The sequence below is a fragment of the Triticum urartu genome, chromosome 2 (assembly GCF_003073215.2).
Source record: "Triticum urartu cultivar G1812 chromosome 2, Tu2.1, whole genome shotgun sequence".
Lineage (NCBI taxonomy): Eukaryota > Viridiplantae > Streptophyta > Magnoliopsida > Poales > Poaceae > Triticum > Triticum urartu.
This window is the reverse complement of record NC_053023.1, coordinates 596,809,684-596,832,010: the sequence shown is the minus strand read 5'-3', so window position 1 is coordinate 596,832,010 and position 22,327 is coordinate 596,809,684. Positions and strand designations below refer to the sequence as shown.

Here is a 22,327-nt window from a genome sequence, read left to right as displayed (position 1 = left end):
AGGCACGGCCGTGCCTCTCAGAAACGGAAAAAAAATGTTTTTTTCCTTTTCGCGAGAGGCACGATTTTGCTTCCGCGAGAGACACAATTTGCTTCGGCGAGAGGCACGATCGTGCCACTCGGAAACAGCTTTCGAAAAGGAAAAAACATGCTCCTGGTGTGGTTCTTTTGTGAAAAAAAAGTTTGTTAAAAATCTATGGGTCTAATTTTGAAGATCTCAACACAAGGAATTCAACATTGAAAATGAAATTTGAATGCACGATTTAAAAGATAAAACGTTTTGAATAAATAGATTAAAAAAAACTCTTACGTTACGACAAAGTGGCGCACATAAGATGGGAGTGATTACAAAGAGTGCTTCTTAATTAGTATTTCAGGTAGTAATTGGGCCTGTGTCAACCGCAAAAGAGTTACGGTTCTTCCGAGTTCGAGATCTCACTTTGGAGTTATCGACAAAATTATAGCTATCAAAAAAAAAACCGGGCCCATGGCGTCAGAGACATGCGGGGTCCCCATGTGAAAAAATCGCACTATTCCAACTCCAATACTCCATCACGCTGTACCTCCGTGCAGATATCCTGGTCCAGGGCGCACGTCCATCTCCCATGCCCGCACCCCCACCTGAACTGGACTCCCTCAAATAACGAGCACCCCGACCAACTCCATAGCCGGGGCTTCTCCAATCAACGCAGCCGGCCAGCGCGCAGCTCCCGCCCACCCTTCCCCCGTCCCCGTCTCTTCCGCCTAGGAGCAGCCGCCATTGCCGGAGCCTTCGGAGGAGAGGAAGCAATGGGCGCGACACGCGCGGACGCCGACGAGAAGGAGGAAGGCGTGATGACGACGGACTTCTTCTGGTCGTACACGGACGAGCCGCACGCGTCGCGCCGCCGGGAGATCCTGGCCAAGTACCCGCAGATCAAGGTGCTCTTCGGCCCGGACCCTCTCGCCTTCATCAAGGTGCCGTGATCTATTTCCCAGTCTCCTTTTAGATTGAGATCTTCCGTAGATCGACTTCTCTGCTGGTTTAAGCGTGGATTTGTTTTGCTTGCATTGTGGTGGTGGTGGTGGTCGTCTCGTTTTTATTCCTTCAGCTTTTTTCCCTGCCATATGCCCAAGCAGTTAGATTCCTAGCCTTAAGTTTCATTGCAGCAGCTTACTTTAACAACTTCCAGAAAAAAGCCAGTAAAAAATTACTCTACTGCTGTATTTTCTTGTCTGATTAACTGGCCACTCATCCCAAACGGGTGGCTACCCTTTTATCTTAGGAAATAAATGAGATGATGCATAGTGTAGCACATTCATGCGGTGTAGCTTCACTGGATGTACCGTGTATCTTCTGTATTCTAGTGTACTTGTGCGCGTTCACTGAAGTGGAATGTCGTCCCGCGCAATCTTCCTAGTCCCTTCTTTAGTACTCCTACTATACAGCGGACTAACATTTTGTTTGGATGCAATCTAATGCAATGTTCGTTGGCCTGAGCAAAAGCCTGGTTGTTACATGTCCACATCTAGATCATGGGCTCCACATCCAGGTCTCTAGTGATGTCGCTCTTGATGACTGCAAGTCCAGGAAGTAGGAGTTTGTGTGGACCGAATTAAATTTCTGGTAGACTGAAACCGGGCAACTTTCTGTACAGGCAAACGAATTAAGATGTCCACAGACTTGGGTATTATGGTGGAAAAGAGATAAATCATCAATAAGAAGAACACTTAGAGATAGGGGGGCCATCATGTTTAATGTTGCAATAGTCTGTAGTATTTGCTACCACTATTCTGGCAAGAAATTATTAAATTATCTGGCACTTTGTTGGCCTCAGAGTTCTGCAGAATGGTCCTGAATCTGTTATGTCATGCTTTTCTTGCCTGAAATGGTTATTGTGTTTCTGTACGACTGCACTACTGCACCTCTGCATCTTCCCTTTGTAATTGTCAGAACCAACTAGGTGCTCTTCCTCTGTCGTTGCTAATGTGAGACTTCAGCTTCATGTGCAAAGTTGGTGCTTTTCTGTTCGCGTGACCAACAGTTACTATGTTGGTCTTTGAACTTCTCACTTGCAATGCACCTTGGCAAGTCATGCTGGCAACTTGAGTTAGCCGTATAATCTCATGCTAAAACTTATATCTCACGACCCATGTAGGAAAATAGGGGACCTTGTTTTGTTGGACGTTGATGTTCGTAATATTATGATTAGTGAGTTAGTCCCTAAATTAATTGGAGAATCTGTATGTGGAAACTTCTCCGATCATCTTTGTGTGTGAAAATAACACCATAAAAAACAGCATAAATTCTAATTTATTACTGATATATTTTCATATCCGTCTGAACTTTGATTGCAGATAGCCGCAGTTGTTTCACTCCAGCTATGGACCGCCACGCTCCTGCGCGACGCAGGCTGGTCCAAGATACTGCCGGTCGCTTACTTCTTCGGTTCCTTTCTGAATCACAACCTCTTCCTCGCGATCCATGAGCTCAGCCACAACCTCGCCTTCGCCACCCCATCCCTGAACCGCTGGCTAGGCATCTTCGCAAACCTCCCCATCGGCGTCCCAATGTCGGTGACATTCCAGAAATACCACCTGGAGCACCACCGGTTCCAAGGCGTGGACGGGATCGACATGGACATCCCCAGCCAGACGGAGGCGCACGTCGTAAAGAACACCGTCAGCAAATCCATCTGGGTCGTGCTCCAGCTCTTCTTCTACGCGCTCAGGCCGCTCTTCCTGAAGCCGAAGCCTCCGGGCCTGTGGGAGTTCACCAACCTGATGATCCAGGTGGCGCTCGACGCGGCCATGGTGTACCTCTACGGCTGGAAGTCGCTGGCCTACCTCATCCTGTCGACGTTCCTTGGCGGTGGCATGCACCCGATGGCCGGCCACTTCATCTCGGAGCACTACGTGTTCAGCCCGGAGCAGGAGACCTACTCGTACTACGGGCCGCTGAACCTGATGACGTGGCACGTGGGGTACCACAACGAGCACCACGACTTCCCCAGGATCCCCGGCGCCAAGCTGCACAAGGTGAAGGAGATCGCGCCGGAGTACTATGACAGTCTGAAATCATACAGGTCCTGGAGCCAGGTGATATACATGTACGTCATGGACCAGACGGTCGGCCCTTTCAGCCGGATGAAGAGGAAGGCGCCCAAGAAAGATTTGTAGAAGAAGCCTCTGCCTGTAGATTAAGTTTTGCCACAGATAGCTGTTTTAGATGATGTTTTACTCCTGAGCGCTGGGCCACTGTCTCGCTGAACTGCTGAACTGTTAACTCGGAAGGCATTTTGCTTGTGTGTTCAGGGAACCGGCACTTGTACCAACTTGTTGCTTCATATGAACTCTGCTGTGTATTTTCCGCTGGAGCAAAATTTTCAGATTTTGTAGTATGTTTTTCGAGAGTACACATATTTTGTAGAGTAGAAACATATTTTGGAACCATGTGGTAAGCCCAGGTGTTTGGTCTTTTTGTTTTGCTCGGTCCGGTGTTCTTTTTCTCGAATACGCACAAGCATGCTTATCATATATTGATCTCGGTCCGGTGTTCTCGGTTCTCCATTATTTGGTCTTCAATCTTCACGGGATGGTCTTTGGTCTCGACCGTACAGACCAAATTTCATGCTACAACTCAGATTCATGTCCATTGCAATACATGTGTATTCAAAGGGACTTCAGCAGGTAAGTGTAACATGTAGGTTAAAAAAAAAGAATTCACATGACGTGTACGTAGCAGGTGTATTCAACAAGAATTGTGCCATAAACATCTAGGGAAGACAGGGGATTGTGCCAATTATGCTGAGCATCCAAATAATTTGCTAATTCGGTCTATCGAGGTTATTTTGTCATCCAGAAAAGAAGACGATCCGGCGAATTTAATTCATTCTTCTAGTTTTGACGAGTGATTTTATTTTGGTCTTTTATATATATTTCAGTTTATATGGGTTAGGTCTTTGGTTTTATGCCCAGGCTTTTGTGTAAGCAAGGCAATTTTAAACGATGCTTGGGTGTATTGACACTAACAAAGGCATGACAATGCAACATCTCCAAGAATTCTTTAACCTTAGGTCTTTCACCTCATATCACTCTCCATGTGGACCAAGATGATACCATCACATGGAAGTTGACGAGCTCCTCTCGCTACCCCACGGCCTCCTCATGCAAGACACAATTTGTCAACGTCCCGGCACCAATATGGAAGGTTTGGGCCCACCTAAGTGCAAGATCATTGGATGGCTTATCATCCAAAATCGGGTCCAAACGACTGATCGTCGTCTTATGAGGCGTGGGTGGCCAAATTGCGGCCTATGTACGCTTTGGAAGAGGGAGGTGGAGATGGCAACTCACTTGCTTCTCCATTGTTGGTTATCGTTGAGAGTTTGGCGATTGGTAAAAATATTGGCTTGGCCTTTATTTTTTTGACCCCAACTCATGGCTTGGCTTCGATGATGTTCGATCTTCGTGTGAATCACTTGGTGCACAATAGGCTGGGAAGGCGCAAAGAAATGGCTTCGCTCACAATGTTAAAGAGAATTTGGAATGAGCAAACCCTAATGCCAGTAGAGTAGACTTTTGCTTTGATCGGAAGAAGAAGAAGCGCTACTATTTGTCAACAAAATCCGATCCACTCACGCCCACAAAGTACAAGGTCGCCGGGTTTATGTTGCGAATGCCCTTGGCCACACAGCAAAAACGTGGGCGCTGAACGCGCAAGCGTAGCACTCCGCACTCGTCATTTTTTTTTCCTTTTATAGTAAAGTTCAGATTACGGGGGGCGCCGTCGGCGCCCAACATTCCCCTCGCCGTCGACGCTGCTCGCTCGTCGGATGGCATGGTCACCCGCGCCGTTGCAGGATGGTCTCTCACAGCTGCGAGTGTGGTGGCACGACCGTGCCAATGTGCTGGTGCATATGCTCGATGGATAATGCCAAGTGGAGAGCTTACCGAAAGAAACGCGCGTTCCACGCTGGTAACCAAGAGAAGAGGGTCTACATGAGCGACGGCGATCCAAGTCAAAGGCCACCTCGAGAGCAGGGTATGCATGATTCTTCGCCGACGTGTCATCGAGCAAAATATCTAGCCAAAGTTTCCCATCCCAGGACCCGCCTCCTTTGTTTAGAAACCAAGGGAGGAGGAAGAAGAAGACCAGACGAACGGGGAGAGGGCCGGAGCAATCGAAACTACTACACGTACGACCATGGCTTGTCCGATTTGGTACGATGCAACATCCCAGCCGTCGCTGGACTTCGAGTCCAACTAACGTACGGTTTGATCTGCTCCGTCGGACAGAATTCGTACGTGAACTGTCGTACGTATAATCCGGAGTAATTGCACACCACAGCCGTCGTTGCCAGCTGGGCCCCCTGAACTGCGCCGATGCGTTGGCCACATGTCACGCCTGTCGCCTTGGCTCCGCGCTTGGCGCCCGGTTCGTTGCGCCGTTGCTGGATTCCGGAGCACATGGACCAGCCCTCCTTCAAAAAAGCGACGACAGACTTGAGAACCGGAACAGCAGCGCGCCAGCACCCGTTGACAGCTGGACCCAGTGAGCTGTGCCCGTGCACCAGGCCCACAGATCTTCTCCCCGCCCCAACTGCTAGTATACCACGCTCCTGTTTGTGAATTGTTTTTTTTAGGTTTTAAGTTTATGACTTGTGATTCAAGCTGGTTCCCTGGCAATCCATCCAACCATCCTTCAACCGCCGCCGCAGCCCGCAGGTACACCACACCTCATGCTTTACAGCTCAGCCTCCGCCATCCGGCTCAGGTCCACACGCAAACGCGCACCGGCTAATATATATCCCCATTCCCCAGTGCTAGCCCACCACCATCCGCACGACATTTTCGCCACCCAACCCGGCAAATCGCCAATCGCCGTCGTCTTCTTCTTTGTCTCCTCCAGCGAGCCACAGCCCACAGGAATCCTCTCCGACCAAGAAGAGAAGAGAAGAGAGAAGGGATGGGAGGGTTCCAGCGGCAGGTGAAGGAGCGGACCATGGAGGTGAAGGTGGCGGTGCTCAAGGGCGTCAGGGTCGTCGGCGACTTCGGCAAGAAGACGTGGAACAAGGTCAAGGCCATCAAGCGCTGATCGATCCATCCATCGCATCTCACCCGATGTGTGCTTCGTTCCTTCGCTCCAGTCCACTAGTTGCTTCATGTAGTACTGCCTGATAGGATAGCCGTCTGGCCTTGTGCTCTCTTTTTTTTCGGTTGTGGTTTGGTTGTGATTTGGTTTGTTGGATCTGTTTTGAGGCAGCTTTTGATGCATGTGAAAAATTGTCTGTCAGTGTGATCTATATTTAGCCCTGTTTTATATCTCCTTGATTATTATTATTATTATTTCGCCTTCTTGTTTTAATTCCTTCCCTCAAAGTCATGGTGATTTTCTGATAGATTATATTTGTGTTGTTGAGACGCTTTGGTCATTTTCCGCCTAACGTCACATAGGTCATCAAAATGGCTATCAGTCGGTTTCAAGAAGAGAAAAAATGGCTATCTGCCACCTATTTCATCTCGCGCCTTTCACTGTTACACCATTTCTGAAACAAGACTAAAAACTTTGATGATAGAAACTCATTGTTGCTTCTCTAATCAAGCATATGAAAGGTGGTTGCTTCTCGAATTCACTTCCTGTTTAATCTATTCACGCATAAGAAAGGTGGTTGCTTTTTGCATCGCAATATTCTTCATACCTAGCACAACGTTAAAACAAGCCAAACTATGCTGCCGCAGCACTAAAAGCCAACAGTCGCGCGCATACCCTCGTACATGAATATAGTTTAGTTTAAAAGCTGATAACCTAAGGGTTAAAGCGCATCATTGAAAGCCCCAACTCATGAGTCACTGGGCACGAGTTGCCACACCAGGCGACAAACAATGAGATGCCTATGAATTCAGAAAAAAAAAAGACAATGAGATGCCTATGGAACTGTAATAGAAAACCTTCGAAAAATCTTACAGCTCAATGTGCCAAACTGATGCATACAGCACAACTTGTTGAAACTAACGAGCAAAATTTTCAAAATTATACAGTACAGGTACAGTAGCAGCATTTTCCAAGCCAGCCCAATATACTTTTTGTGCAAATAAACTGCGGTACATCACAGTATGTTGCACATGAAGATGTATGAGAAATAACTTCTGAGAAAATGGCATGTCTGTCCACAAGACGCCTATTGAGGGGGAGCATCAGGATCCAACCTTTTCTGGATTGCAGCTGCGGCCTGGTAAAGAAAAAAAGCTTGGCATAAGTAGTGCGCATTTTCCATCCAACTGAAATTTTAGTAAGGGTCGGAATGAGGGCATTACCTCGAAATTGCCCAACTTGTACTGTAACATCATTTCCTCACGTAGAAGGGACTGCTGCTTCATCGCTTGAGCCTGATATGAGGAGCAAAACAAGAATAATAATAGGTTAATTGATTGATTGAACAAAAAGTGACTTTCATGCAAACCCATACTAATGTTTGGTGTCTGCATAATAATCTATTGCTGATCGTATCATCAGAAGATAGTGCACAGCCTAGCAGGATGTAAGCACAATTGCAGTCATATGTTCAATAGCACACCTAACAAAAAACCTGGATTAGGTAAACCTTACAAAGCAACACTCGGGGATTCCCAGCTATTGTACAAGGGAAGATTCCAAAAAACAGGACGATGCACCTATATAACATAATGACCGAGCACATGGCAGTGGTTGAGGACTTGAGGTCATAACCTCATAGGTTCAAGCCCACAATAGTACATATGTTCCCAACAGAACAGAAATATGAACATAAATTGGTGCCACTTGGCATCAAGCAACCGAGTGAGTTAGTGCCCAAGACAGAACTTACAACTGCGTTTCATTCATGGATGACTTAACACGTCTAGGATACATGAAAGAAATTGTATGCTAACGATGCAACAAAATTGGGCAGCCTGCACGGTCAAACTTATGCAGTCAATGAGACACTTTTTAGTGTAGATATTGGACAGAACAAGAGACACTGCCAATGAGCATTCTAAAAATAACTCCCAAGTTCAGAGGATAAACTGAAGGATGGGAATAGGAGCAGAAAAGAAAAACTGTGATATTCTAACCATTCCAGTTTGCATGGAGCGTTTTAGAGCTGTCACTTCTTCCTCCTTTCGGCGTTCACGTTCTTGCAACAGTTCTAACCTGCATGATTTTTTTACAGAAAACTGTAAGCCAATGATAAAAAAGGTGATAAACTCTGAAACCAATTAATACAGAAAAATTTCGTAATTGTATTTCTGTGGAACATTGCATGGCATAACAGGCTCACAATTTGGAGTTACTGTGACATAGTAATTGGCTACAAAAACAATTCGATTGCCCGAAATGAGTGGAACATAGGCCGGTTAATAGTTTATTACCACAGGTCTACAGGTAAAGTAAACTTCAGTAATTTACACTGAAGCATTTATGGTGTCCCATGCTCTGTTATTGCAGGTATACAGACCCAAAATATGTGCATGTCCACATACCGTCGTACTTCCTCATCATTAAATACTGTACGGACTGCTACCGAACCCGCATTCTTTAAACCATTCCTTTTTTCTTTCTCCATCATCCGTTGATGGTAAGCATCTAAGTCATAATATCTAACAAGAGAACAAAGGAGGAGAAACATAAATTCCATTAGCAAATATGAATATATATAATAACAGTCTATGAAAAGAAACGTGCATTACTTTTTTGATGGGAATGTAGCTGTGTTGTGGTCTTCCATGAATCTGATATGCACATAAAGATGTATGTTAAACTCTTAAGTAATTCCAGGGTGATATTTTATAAGTTCCAGAAACTCAAGTAATTTCATGGCAGCACAGTAACATACTCCTTGAACATTTGTTTTTCTTCCCAATTAGCCAGTGCCTCCAAATTAACCTGTGGGCGCATTACCAAAATTTATAAAATTAGCAGTGACATCATAAGCAAGAAAAACACTAAACAGGACTGAGAGTAAAAAGCCTGAGAGCATGACACTAAGCTAATGAGCAGTACCAATCAAGTAACACAACATTTGTCTGCTCTATATGACCTGATAAGTGAAAACAGAACTAGAATAAGAGAAATTGGGCATAACCAAAATAAGATCCAATAGAGCAGCACAATTTGAAAGAAACTCTAAATTGGGCATACCAAAAGAAAGAGGGAGAACAAATATTGTGTTTTGTTAACTTAAGCTCCAAACACTCACCGACCAATGAGCAACTAACTTCACGGCGATGAAACTTTTTGCTGAAGACAATAAATAAGGTCTACTGAAAGAACACTAGTCCTGGTTCCTAGATAAATATTTCCTTTGGGGCTAATTAATTGGCCCAGCACCATGTAAAACAGTGGCATACGCCTTGTTTACACTGACCCTTTTTTTGCATGCACATAAGTTATCCATGTTTCTATGAAAGACAGCATCAAAAGAGCTATAGAAATACATATACCTGCTTGACTTCTAATAGCCATGCGGTGAACTCTGGACGCTTGTTCCTACAGAACATATTGCATGGTTCAACTCATGAGAATATAGTACAGTAGTTGAAACATTAAAAAAGTATTAATTTGGTTGTCTACATTCTAAACTCACGGTCTCAGTCACGGGGATTCATCACTTAAATTTGATGTCATCAAATCAATGATTACAGAATGATTCTACTTCTGACTCGCATTGGCCATGCAATGGTGTTTGCATATGACAATTCAAAGATTTCATATTTATCACAACCTAAACAACTGACAAGATAAATACTTAAAACAGAATTAAATCGATTACCAATAGGGTTGCGAGTGGCAGCGGACAGCCCATGGGCCATTCTCCCCCCACCCCCCACCCCCTACCCCAACCCACATGGAACAGCTAAGTGGACATTTGCGACAGCCGCTTATGTTAAGTGGCTAGGTGCAACCATCCATGAAGCCACTGCTGCTCACACATATCAATATCCAACTTTGAGGCATTAGGATAAGTTTAAGGCACAGATGATTATCATAACAGATTCCCACCATATCATAAGATCTGTGTTCTTGAAAATCAGCACTTCTCCAAATCCAGAAGACAGATGGAATTCCAGGATTATTCTTTTGGGCAAAGACTTAGGTCACTCACCCATCGCCACTATCCGCGAGTAACACACTGGCTCGTCATCAGGCATGGATGGTTGTGCGGCCTCATCGCTAGGTTTATGGCACTCACATAGAGGTGGTAGGGCTCTCCAATAAGAGGATGTTTCCGTCTTCCGTGCTCATCTTTTGCTCGATTCTTTTTCCAATTTGTGGCTGATGCATGCTACCTGGTCGCAAATCCAGGAAGCTTGGAGAAGGAGAAGCCAGCTACGGCTTAGAGAGGATGTGGAGAAACAAACAAGTGATTTATCTGTCATTTTGCTCTGTTATTGTGATTCTATATAGCTGCAAGAATCAGTTACTATTATGAACTTTTTGGTTAGTGAGAACGACACAAAATTTTGTTTTATTTACAACATAATGGTTGTGAATATTTTTCAGTATTAATACAGTCTGCACTCCAGGTGTGATGAATTGTTGATTCATGCAATATATCAGCGTGTATGAGTGGCAGTAGCAAACTGTGCAGTTGTGCTCATCTATGATGAATAGGTGATAGATAACACTTTGGCCAGTGATAGATCAACATACTAGCTAGCCCTGGAGAAGATCAGTCCACAACCATCAGCAGTTTCAGGGATTTCCATTGGTTTGTGCAAAATTGTTTCTAGTTTGCAGGCTCAACGAATCCACTCATCAAAGGCGACAAAGAAGGTGCGTGCTGCAGGCTGCGACATAATGCAAAAATCTTTGCTGGGCAGTGCGGCCAAGCATAGCACCACCGCAACACAACGCACCTTCATCCTTAACTAACATAGCCTCATGCAAATCTACCAGACAGATATGAATTTCATAATATTCTACATCTTGGCTTGTGAAAACCTAAAACTAAGAAATGATGATCTAGAAGCAAAAAAGAAGAGCTAAGAAGCAAGATCCTCACCACATATCAACCTCACGGATGATGCCATACTTGCCCCACGAGTTGGTCACTGCAGCCTTCTTCCCCAAATCCTTCTTCTCATCCTTCCTCTTCTTCTTCTTCTTATCCTTTTCCCTCTCCTTCTCCTTCCTCTTCCTCTTCTCCTTCTCCTTCCTCCTCCTCCTCCTCTCCTCCTCTTCCTTCTCCTTCCTCCTCCGCCGCCGCCTCCTTCGCCTCTCCTCCTCCTCCTCCGACTCGCTTTCCGACTCCGCGCTGGAACTCGAGTAGGACGACTCAGACTCTGACTCCGACTCCGACCCCGAGCTCTCGCTGCGGCTCCTCCTCCTCCTCCGCCGCCGCTCCTTCTCCTTCCTCCGCCGCTTACGCCGCTCCCCCGAGTCCTCGTCGGAGCTCTCGCTCCCCTCCTCCTCGTCACGCCTCTTTGACTTGCCATGGTGGCCCCGGTGTCGCCTCCCCTTCGAACGCCCCTCCTCCTCCTCCGCGGCTTCTAGGGATTTGCTGCGGCTGCGGCTGCGCGCCGCCGCTATCTCCCCCTCCTCCTTGCCGGCACCATCCGGGGCCGAGCCGTTCTCGTCCTTGGCCATGCCTACCCGCCCTAGGGTTTCGCCGTTTCCGCGTCGCGGAGCGAACGATCGAGAGCGGGAGCGAGGTGGCGAACGCGAGACGGATCGGCGGCTCGCGGAGTGGCGAGTGTGAGAACGAGATAGCCTGGTTGGTTTCCACAGGCCCAGTCGCCAGTGAACCGGTGTCACGCTGACAGGTGGGCCATACTCCTCCTGTACACGTATTCCTTCCTCCTCCTCCTCGCGCCCCTGTCTGTCTCCCTCTCCTTCGACCAAACCTCCCACCTCGCACCTCGCCGCCCGATCCGACGCGCCGGCGACCCGCCGCCGCTCTCGAGCGTCGCCGATCCGCGGCGCAGATCCCTCACGAGGTTTGCTCACCTTATCAGCTCGCTGGTGCAGGACTGCCACGGCTCGCCGGCTCTTGAATTTCAGCGCACGCGGATCTGGTGGGAGGAGCCCCGTGGGCGCCGCTGCCTTGGCGATGTCGAGGGTCCGGGACAGGACGGAGGACTTCAAGGAGTCCGTTCGCGTCGCCGCGCTCTCCCATGGCTACACGGAGGTGAGCTCGTATGCCAAACATGACACCTCGCACGCCTGCGCCATCTCTCCTCTGCACTGGAACCTAGTGTATCAGTTACTGCCTCAAGAACAGTCTCATCATTTACGATCCATTGTGTTGATTTTATTCTCATTTTCGCAGTCGCAATTGGCCGCGCTCATGTCGTCTTTCATCATCCGGAAGCCGTCGCCCAAATCGCCGTTCACAAATGCAGCAATCAAGACGGTAGAACTCTGCTCTTGCGCTATTCTGTTTTGAGCGCAACAGGAACCGAAGGCAATAGCCCAAGCTTATGGTCCTGATAGATTGTGGGAGCTTGCCAGTCTAATTGCTGGGTTCTGTCGGTGTAGCTTGAGAGCATCAGGGAGCTCGAGAAGTTTATAGTGAAGCACAGGAGGGACTATGTGGACATGCATCGCACCACGGAGCAAGAGAGGGACAACATTGAGCATGAAGTAAGTTTCAAGCTTACTCTGCATTGTCTGTTGATTTACCTTTTCTCCTTGTTTGGGGATTGATGTATTTATTCTAAACTGAGCTAGTTGCTAGATGATTCTTTGTGACAATAGCTTGCAACATGCCACATATGTATTACTAGTTGAGTTCCAGTTTGTCATCTTGTCTTCTTTTGCAATGTTATAGTTTTTTCTCAGCTCTTCCTTGATTACTTTAGAAATCGAGGATTAAATTTGTTACAGAGCATAGCAGCGCATAATTATTTATTATCTTTGTTGTAAAACTGTAAATATATGCAGTTTGTTAGGTTGTATATGCATCTTTGTATACTGTATCGACTATTGAGTTGACAATATAGTCATACAGGTAAGGACTGTGTGTTCTTGTAAATTTAGGTAATCGCTAAGTTCTTTTCTCCATTTCTTACTTAGCTGATTATTGAACATATTTTAGGTTGGTATTTTTGTAAAAGCATGCAAGGAACAGATAGATATCCTAAAGAACAGGATCCTTGAAGATGAGAGGAATAGAAGAGCGAACACATGGCTTGGCACAAGAGATGAGACTTCCCGGTTAGACTTGATAGCTCACCAGCATGGTGTGGTATGACTATTATGCTCCCCACTGTTCAGCTACTGCCAGATATTTACAGTGAAATACAGCATTGCTCTGATATTACTGCTTTTTAGTGTGTGCAACCACGTAGGTACTAGGCAGAATATAGTAGCGAAGTCTCACTGTCATGGTTATGTCCATTCGATCGTTCCTCTTAAAATGACATTTCACTGCCTGTTGGATTAGTTTAGTATTTCAGAGATTATGATATCACAAAAGGTAGAAGACATATAGAAGCATGATGTTGACAATTTTACTAGAATTAACAATTTTTCCTGTACGCAAAAACATATAGAAGCATGATGTTGCTCCCCTTTATCTCTGTTTCGGTAAAGTATAGTCGCTAATTTTCTCTGTATTTTCAGAAATTCCAGGCAGTCATTATACATGCGTTACTGAGCTGATATTTGTACATATTTCGGTGGATTATACTGAACGAGTCCTGTATATTATGCCTGTTTAGTACTGTAGAAGGATATGCATACCTTCAGTTGATATCATTTGGTGGGATAAAACAAATGCATCAGAACTTGATAGATTGTCCAGTCAATGCAGCTGAATTTGATTGTTAACGAACTCTGCTTCCTAGTTCAGATATGCATCAGGAAAGCTTCATGTAGGAAAATACATCACTCTGTTCTTTTTAAATAGCATTTTCTCTATATCAAATTTGTATTACAATTAAGTAATATTTTCTGGACTATCCTCTTTGTTCTGTATAGATTTTCTTATACTCACTTCCAATAAGATGTGTTTTGTTCAATAATTTTACCAGGTTTTGATTTTGAGCGAGCGTCTCCACTCAGTAACTGCACAATTTGATCGCCTTAGGTCCCTGCGCTTTCAAGAAGCTATTAATAGGGTGATGCCAAGAAAGAAGATTAAGAAGAAGCCAGAAATAAAACCTACTGAACCATCCAAGTCAAACCTTGTATTGAAATCTGATGTCTCGAAGGTTGAAGATCGGGAGGTATCAACTGCGCCCTTAAGAGTTCAAGAACAACTCTTGGACGATGAAACACGAGCTCTCCAGGTAATATTTGGATGGGATATAATATATACTCCCTCCGTCCCAAAGTAAGTGTCTCAACTTTAGTACAAAGTTGTACTAAAGTTGAAACACTTATTTTGGGACGGAGTGAGTACTAGGCAAAATTTGCCATGGGACACCATTATCTTGTGTCAATTGCTCAGATGCATTGCAAAAGCATCACCATTAGAAAAAACTGAGTCAAGCTATTTCAAAGTTGTACTAAATTTGTCTGCTAGAATACACTGCCATTGTTAAAATAATATATCTTGAGCTAGGAAGAGAGGAAAATGGCATTTCCGTTTCTTGCTTGACCGAACCAAGCTATTTCAGTTGATTAAAATAGTGTGTATTTGTGATATGTGTAGTGATATCAGCTGGTGAATTTTCTTAGAAGGAATGACATGTGTGTTGAAATTTGTTAAATTGCTCATGTAGGTTGGACCGTAGGAGATACGCGTAGTGGTATATGTGCGCTTGATTACTTGTGATATATGTGGTTATATCAGCTGGTGAATTTTTCTTAACAAAAATGAATACAAAATGGTGAAATGTGTAGGTTAAAACATGGCTAAATGGAGTGCAAATAAAATAAACGGATACACAAAGGAAATGAGAAATAGTGTCCTGAACCGAACGGCAAATTAGACCTTTCAGGTGTTTTCTCTCTCCTGATGATACTGCGTTTTGTGCTTTTGGCAAATTGCACGCTTTTGGTAACGGTACTGGGGAATTTGTATTTTTGTACTGCCTGGGCAATTGACACAAAATAATGTTGTCTCAGATACAATTTGTTATAAGTCAGCTTGTTTACTTTCCTGTAACTCTTGGCTCAGATGGAGTTGACCAATCTTCTTGATACTGTCCAAGAAACGGAGACAAAGATGATAGAGATGTCAGCACTTAATCATCTTATGTCAACACATGTTCTACAGCAAGCTCAGCAGATTCAATATTTATACGACCAGGTATGATATCTGTGCAACAGTTTAAGCCAACATCTGGTTGTTATTCAAGAGAAGAGACTAGGACATCTCTAGTGAAAGTATCAGTTCTCAAACTCTTGAAAAAATTCAATTGTAGGTGGCATAGGATATATCCATTCAAATTTCAATAGCAAACTAGGGTTATTCATGCGGAATCAAAATTTCAAAACGCAGCATATTCTTGGAGGATAATAAGAGACAACAGATAATAGCATATAAAAATTCAAATCCTACAATGAGATGGTAGTAATAGCATTTGAGCGCACAACATTTGCTTATGTCCTCCAAAGTCTCTAAAACGTCTTATATTTGTTTTCAGAGCGTACATGATTATGTATATGTTGTTTCTTATCAACTGAACCTTCAACAGGATCCATCCAATAAGAATTTTTCCTTTTTTATTTTGTCTGATCTAGGAAATCGTCAATATCTTTACTTGATAACCTGCCAAGTTCAACAGGACAAAAAAAGTCATTGCCTTAAGAAAAAGGACACAAAGTTATCTGATTCGTCTGTATAAATTACGAATGACTCGTGATAAGTTTTCAGTCGATCTTTGCTTCTCCTCTTACGGCACATCCTATGCATTTTCTCAGGCAGTGGAAGCAACGAACAACGTGGAGCGTGGGAACAAGGAGCTATCCCAGGCGATCCAGCGGAACAACAGCAGTAGAACCTTTCTCCTGCTTTTCTTCTTTGTTCTTACTTTCTCTGTTCTGTTTCTTGACTGGTACAAAAACTGAATTAGCAGCTCATGTAACCGTACTATTGCGCAAATGGATTGAGCTATTGATGTGTCATCTCTTGTGGGATGATTATCACTTGTCATGCATATTGGTCAGTGTTACTCTGTTAAGATTCTAAGATTTTGCCGCCGTTGGCAAACATAACCAGTATAGTTCCTCTTTTGAACACATATAATCAGTATAGTTCAGTACACCGCCGAGCACATGGAAGGTGGTATCTACTACGATGCACATGACTTCTCCTTGCACCGTGCAGAAAGATGCAGTTGGGCAAACACTTGTCGATAAAAGTAGGGCACGGCTACTAATTGAAATGTCTCAACATAAAAAGAAAATTCTTTTCTGATGCGCAATATTCTTCGTGTCATTCAATTTGCAAATCTACAATGTGCATTTTGAGATGTTTTGAAAATGTACGTAAATGTCAACACATTCATTGCACAAACAACGAATGGGGAGATTCGTAAACGTAAATCCAGTAGCAGCAAACCACCAACCAATGCAAAAACAATGCAGATTCTGGAAATAAAACCCAGACTGAGGAAATTTTGCATTACTTGGTAGTGACAGATGCAGGCAAACCAAAACAGGCCATCTGCATGGTTCAGGTAATGGAGTTCCTGGTACTGAGGCAAGACAAGAATGAAATTTGCATTTCACCTCCAAGTCTTTCATATTACAACTCTATATATCAGCATGATTTAGACGCATGCTTATCGATAGAGACCGTTAAGAGCATTAACCATTCCTTACGCTCTCTTCATCACTATATAAGTGACACCCATTCATTAGTATCTTGCCTTCTTTTTCCTCGAGAGGCAGTATATCACGCCTTCCAATATATACACAAGCCGTATACCGCCTCTTCAGTTCAGAACAAGAGTTTCTCACCCTGCTTCAGAACAAGAGCAGACACAAGACCACAAACACGAAAAGGAAGAACCAGATCTGGTGCAGGGACCTCTCCACCTCCATCTGCTGCCTCCTCAGCCGGGGACCCAAGGTGTGGTCCGCGACAGCGTAGGGGCTTGTGTAGTACATGCTCGGCGGCACCTGGCCGCGGAACGCCCACGGAAGCACTGCCTCTGCCATCCCTCCAAGCACCCCTCCGGCCGTCGAGTGGATCAGGCCACGCCCCATTGGCGAAGGAGGGTAGACAAAGTCGAATTCAGTGGCACCAGGATGGTGGTGGTGCGCATGCCGCAGTGGCCGGAGCGGAGGGCTGGGCTCCACGTTGTGATGGTGCCGGTCATCATCGATGCTGCTTTGTGCGTGCTGGTGCGCAACATTCTCCCGATGCACCGTTGGCCGTCGAGGAATGGCCATGCCATCCAGTGATTTCTTCGAGCTACCACCACGGCCATAGAGCGGCACGAGGCTGTCAGCAGATAGTGCGGCCTTGCACACAGGGCACTGCTGCCTTGCTGAAGTGCTGTTGGCACCAGAAGCTGATACCACCGATGGGCGCAGCCACTCATAGATGCAGGGCCAGCAGTAGAGATGGCCACAGAGAGTAACAACTGGGTCTGCAGCGAAGTCGAGGCAGATGTTGCAGTCAAAGGAGCCGCTTCCAGCGGTCGCGGCTGCAGGCATCTCCCCACTGATGTTCTTCATTGGCTTGTTATCGGACACTGGAGGTTGGTTTGTCATGGCAGCCATGCAAACCTGGTCCATTCCCCCACCTTCCATAACAATCAGGATGCTATCTGTCGCAAACAATTCTGGTCGAAGAACTCACGGTACTGCAATCAAATAGAAATAGAACGAGAGGTCAGTAGACAGTAGGAACACATGTAATAGAAAGGAGAAGTCAGAAAAGTGGGACTAATCATGAAGCTGTCAAGGCGTTTAAAATGTTGATAACGTGTGAACACACCTATAACCATGTGTTTAAGGACTAGATAAACACCAAGAAAGAAGAGTTGGAAGGCACACAGCAAGCAGCCATGTAGTGCTTAGTATATATCCTAAAATTCGAGGGAGAGGGGGTGTACAGACACGGCTGCCTGCTAAACAACAAAGGGGGTTCAGATAACAGGCAGCATCAAGGCCCACGCCACATCATCCTGTCCTGAGGAGTCTATCCACTCACATTAACAAGTGTGAAAAGTGGAGCGGATGTTAGGTAAAGCCCATGGATTCCATGTCGATGTGCCAGAGAGTAACTATAAGCACTCCAATTACCCTTTTCGCAAGCAATGGACTGAGGACTCCCCACTGAAGAACCCACCATCTTTCTCAGCAGGCTGAGTCAATAGCTGTGGATGCTCTGATTTCTTTAGTAATAATTAGTACAAGGGCTACAGATGCTGCATTCTGTCTTTATCCTCTTTGTTATTCCTAACCCTAAGCCACTTTAGGTTGTACTGACATGCCATCCTAGCATATCTTCCTGGGAAACCTGAATCACCAGGGAAAATGAAACCACTAGCTTATGCCCATCGTGTCACGCCGCAGTATTCGACTGCCCCCATGCTCAAGGCAAGAGCCATGAATGGCGGCTTAGAGTTACCTCCGGAAGAAAGGCATGGAACACAGTTTGCATTCTATAATATGCATCCGTGGTTTTGCATAGTTTGACTAAGCCAACGTTTGCAGGTGCTGGCCAGAAGATTAAAGCTGATCCCAGCTACTGTAATTGAATATTCGGCGCTATTAGCCATGGAAGACCAAACAAGCCGATTTGACTAAACCAAGGAGGAGCGGGTGGAGAGGCGGAGATGCCCCGTCCCAATCTTCGGCATAAGCTTCCGTAGCACGTTGATCTTTCTATGTGGTTGTGGGGTTCCTCTCACGATTGAATCATTGAAAAACAACAACAGGTGGGGATCGTGATGTGCACCGCAACAACGACGGATTAGCTAAATGGCTTGGCATATTCGAGGGGGCCAAGTAGACCAAAAGGATCATCATTTAACATATCTAGTGACCACAAAAAAGAATATTAGCCAAGAGATAATGGCGCCCTACTGTGTTAGGATCGGGAAACAGGGGATTAATTGCCCAGCAGCGTCAGTGGAAATATCCCAACCACCATGGCCCCATGTGTGCAAGTACTACTAATTTTATATACTTACTTATATTAATATACACAAGTGGACTTCGGTAATGCCTTCCTAATTTAAACACGCATCCTTAATTACATATAAGTCACGCACATATCAAACCCAGAGCACAACTTTTTCCTATACCACAGCAAGAACGGATACTAGCCAACAGAGTAACTGAAACCGATGTGATCCTTCAGAGACAAGCTTCCAAGCACACAGATCTGCTGCGTTTAATTGTGCTGTCTACCACTACAATTATTATGCGCGCTGTGAATTGATGCTGCATATAATGCAATATTGTACAACCAAACACGGTTTGGCAATTCAATGGGCATTGAGCATTCTACTGAACATGCCCACAGGATTTCTTTTCCTCCACTCCAAGTAAGATATTACTAGGCTCTACCGCTGTATCCAATCTCAATGCAAGAGAGAGGAGTTTGCCCCCAAAATATCTAGCTTCGGTAGGCAAAAGCAACGGAGCATGGAGGAGCAGGCATAAAATGTCCCCGGAGTCAATACGAGGAAAACGAGTTTCGCATCCCTGAATTCGTAAACACGGCGATACGGTCGGAAGGATTGCGCCCCCTGATTTCACAGAGGAAATGAACAAGATAAATCCTTTCCCTAGAGAAACAGGGCATCACCACGGCTAATTTGACAGAGAGGGGGGGGGGGCGGGTGGCTAAAACATCGCGAGAGCTTCTTCCTGGAGAAGCACCGCCGGGCAGCTGGTGCCAAGGCGGCGGCGGCGAAGCTAGACACACGCGAGCCACGGAGCCAACCCAGCTCAATTGCAGCATCCGAGAATCCACCACGAGAAACAATCCCGCGGCGCACAACGGTGCTAGAATCAGGCAGAGGACGCAATCTACACCGCCCAAAAAAATCACAACAACAACAGCAGGACGGAGAAACAAGGAGCTTGATTTGAACCGACCTCGGAAGGGAATCCAATCCGCACGCGCGCGCGCCGCCGCCTCCGAGGATCGAGCGAGGGGGGCGAGGACCGATCGGCGAGATTGCGTCGCTGCGGTGCGGGCTGCGGGGGGTGGGGGGCGGGCGGAGGAAGAAGATGAGGGAGGTTAAGAAGGAGGTGGGAGGTGGGATGAGATTGGGTGTCGACGTCACGTCACTTGCGGAGGGGGCTAGAGAAAATTATATAGAGCCGGAGACCGACGGGGGCAGAGGGGAAGTTGGCCGTCCGATCATGAGCGGACGGCCGTGATCAGCCCGCGGGGGCGCGGGACGGCGCGCGCCGTCCGTCGCCTCCATCGGACGGCGCGGAGGGTCTCCGACGTTGCTTTCGGTGCGAAGCTTCCGGTTGAATTTGTTTTGCCGGGATAAGAGCCGAGGACGGCGGCATCGGTGCGAGCGAGCGAGCAACGGAAAAAGGATATGGCTTCGAGATTCCGCTGGCTGTTTGATCGGCTACAGTAGCTAAGACATGGTAGAGTTTCAAAAAAATGAAAGAAAAAGGCTAGGCAAGACATGGTGTCCCTGTAAAAGAAACCTAGATACCTGGTTCTTCTGGACGGAAGAGAGCTAGGCATGAAATTTTGGAACAATTATTTATGGTGCCCGGTAATTTGGTTTATTTAGTTGAATTAAGGCGAAAAGAGGGTAAAAGGGATTTAGTTTATTCAGTTGAATCAAGGAGAAATGACGGTCGAAGGGATTTAGTTCATTTATTTGAATTAAGGAGAGTCTGAAAGTACCTTCAAGGCTCCAATTTTGCATCCCTAGAACTAGAACCACCATGTAGGTTGTTTCTGCGAAATATTAGCCCGCACCTAAGATTATCCACACTGAGAGTAATATAGACGTTAACATCGCATTTATCTAGACAAAATAGATAATGTGGCATGTAATTAATGAAGAAAAAGAGGCATGTGATAACATAGCTAGTTACTGTAACATCACACATATTAAGAAAAGATGAGTCTACAATATAATAAATGAGGTAATGCATGACACAACACATATGTTACTACTCATTATATAGATAGTAACATAGACTAGTAACATATGCATGTTACTACTCTAAGAGCATCTCTAGCAGACCCCGTATAAGTGGTCAAACCCGTTAAATAACCGTTTTTTACAGTTCGAGTCAAAAAAACGAGTCCGAAAAGACCCCTTAAAATCGTCCGACTCTTAAATTTTTTTAAGGGGCCCTATAAACGCGAGCCTAAAACCCTCATATCTATAGTTTTGAGGGCAACTTTACTAGGGCCCTGCATACCGGTCAAAGTTGATGGTTAAGGAATCTTTACTCCCGCCAACGCCATGAAGTTCACCCGCCCGCTGGATGCGAGCAAGCTAGCTAGACGGCCACGCTAGCTGAATCGATTCGAGCTAGCTAGCTAGCTACGGCCGAGTTAGCTAGCTAGCTGAGTCCGGCCACGCCGCCCTGGCCTCCGCTCGCGCGTCATGGTCGTCCCGCGTCTCTCTCATCTGTTCGTCCACCGGCCTCCACTCTGGCGGTGTCCTCCTCATCCGCACGTTGGTCGCCGGTTGATTTCAAATTGGCGTGAGAAGAGAAAGAGAAAAAGGTATATTCGGAGAATATTCTTTTTACGGGTTGATATACGAGGTCTGAGTCTCACCTCGTCCGCGTCGTCCTGCATATGCACTTTTTCACGAACTACAAAACATTTATGTGGGTTGGGATTTTATGGGGTCTGTTAGAGATGCTCTAAGTTACTCCCCATTGTGACTAGTCTAAGAACATCTTCAACGAGCATGCATTAAAATGGGGCATGTTACGTGTCCGTCGGCGTCGGCTGATCTTTTTAAAAGATCAGTCGGGTCACAAGCTGTTAGATTTACCGTATCAAGCAGCTGAACGCACCTCAACTATAGCAACATATGTCATGTTGCGGAATTGTTTTTGCCACACATGTCTTGTTGCGGAATATTTTTGCAACTGATGTTTTGTTGCAATTTTTTTTTGTAACTGAAGCCCTGTTGTAGAAAAAATCGCAACCCAAGTTTTGTTGCAAAACGTAGACCCGTCGTAGAGCATCGCAACACTACATATGTTTCGAAATCATAGCACCTGTTGCAGAATCAAGTCCAGCAAAGGATCGTATGCGAGACCTCACTTGGACGCGTGTCATGCAGGGGAGGTGGCGGACGCAGCCGCTGTGATCGGTCGGGTGATGGTAAGTGTTTCCCTGCATTAAAATGGAAATACTAAAGATTCGGCGTGTCCACAAACAACGGATAGGGGCGGTCCTCTAACCCTATGCATCAAATGTCGGCCTACATTCAAACAGACGATTCATGAACGAACGAAATTAATGAAAACCAGA

The 22,327-nt window shown here is 45.6% G+C and overlaps 5 protein-coding genes across 5 annotated transcripts; 3 read left to right on the top strand and 2 right to left on the bottom strand.

Moving 5' to 3' along the window:
- The first annotated feature begins 573 nt into the window (after positions 1–573).
- Positions 574–3,379, top strand: LOC125539059 (sphingolipid delta(4)-desaturase DES1-like). The gene is made up of 2 exons (XM_048702422.1): positions 574–956; positions 2,337–3,379. Exons 1-2 carry the CDS (start codon positions 789–791, stop codon positions 3,156–3,158), a joined length of 990 nt encoding a protein of 329 aa, XP_048558379.1. The 5' UTR covers positions 574–788; the 3' UTR covers positions 3,159–3,379.
- Positions 3,380–5,770: 2,391 nt separating this feature from the next.
- Positions 5,771–6,302, top strand: LOC125539058. The gene has a single exon (XM_048702421.1). The coding sequence runs from the start codon at positions 5,947–5,949 to the stop codon at positions 6,073–6,075; it is 129 nt and encodes a 42-aa protein (XP_048558378.1). The 5' UTR covers positions 5,771–5,946; the 3' UTR covers positions 6,076–6,302.
- A 602-nt stretch (positions 6,303–6,904) lies between these two features.
- Positions 6,905–11,705, bottom strand: LOC125539055 (vicilin-like seed storage protein At2g18540). The gene is made up of 8 exons (XM_048702418.1): positions 11,003–11,705; positions 9,441–9,486; positions 8,834–8,883; positions 8,688–8,729; positions 8,481–8,597; positions 8,073–8,151; positions 7,296–7,367; positions 6,905–7,210 (listed from the first exon to the last, which is right to left on the bottom strand). The coding sequence occupies exons 1-8, from the start codon at positions 11,584–11,586 to the stop codon at positions 7,160–7,162; spliced, it is 1,041 nt and encodes a 346-aa protein (XP_048558375.1). The 5' UTR covers positions 11,587–11,705; the 3' UTR covers positions 6,905–7,159.
- A 123-nt stretch (positions 11,706–11,828) lies between these two features.
- On the top strand, positions 11,829–16,046 carry LOC125539056 (syntaxin-81-like). The gene is made up of 7 exons (XM_048702419.1): positions 11,829–12,127; positions 12,269–12,352; positions 12,478–12,582; positions 13,037–13,186; positions 13,974–14,231; positions 15,065–15,196; positions 15,811–16,046. Exons 1-7 carry the CDS (start codon positions 12,050–12,052, stop codon positions 15,955–15,957), a joined length of 954 nt encoding a protein of 317 aa, XP_048558376.1. The 5' UTR covers positions 11,829–12,049; the 3' UTR covers positions 15,958–16,046.
- A 541-nt stretch (positions 16,047–16,587) lies between these two features.
- On the bottom strand, positions 16,588–20,143 carry LOC125539057 (E3 ubiquitin-protein ligase RMA1H1-like). The gene is made up of 2 exons (XM_048702420.1): positions 19,951–20,143; positions 16,588–17,702 (listed from the first exon to the last, which is right to left on the bottom strand). The coding sequence occupies exon 2, from the start codon at positions 17,647–17,649 to the stop codon at positions 16,858–16,860; it is 792 nt and encodes a 263-aa protein (XP_048558377.1). The 5' UTR covers positions 17,650–17,702; positions 19,951–20,143; the 3' UTR covers positions 16,588–16,857.
- Between the last annotated feature and the right edge of the window lie 2,184 nt (positions 20,144–22,327).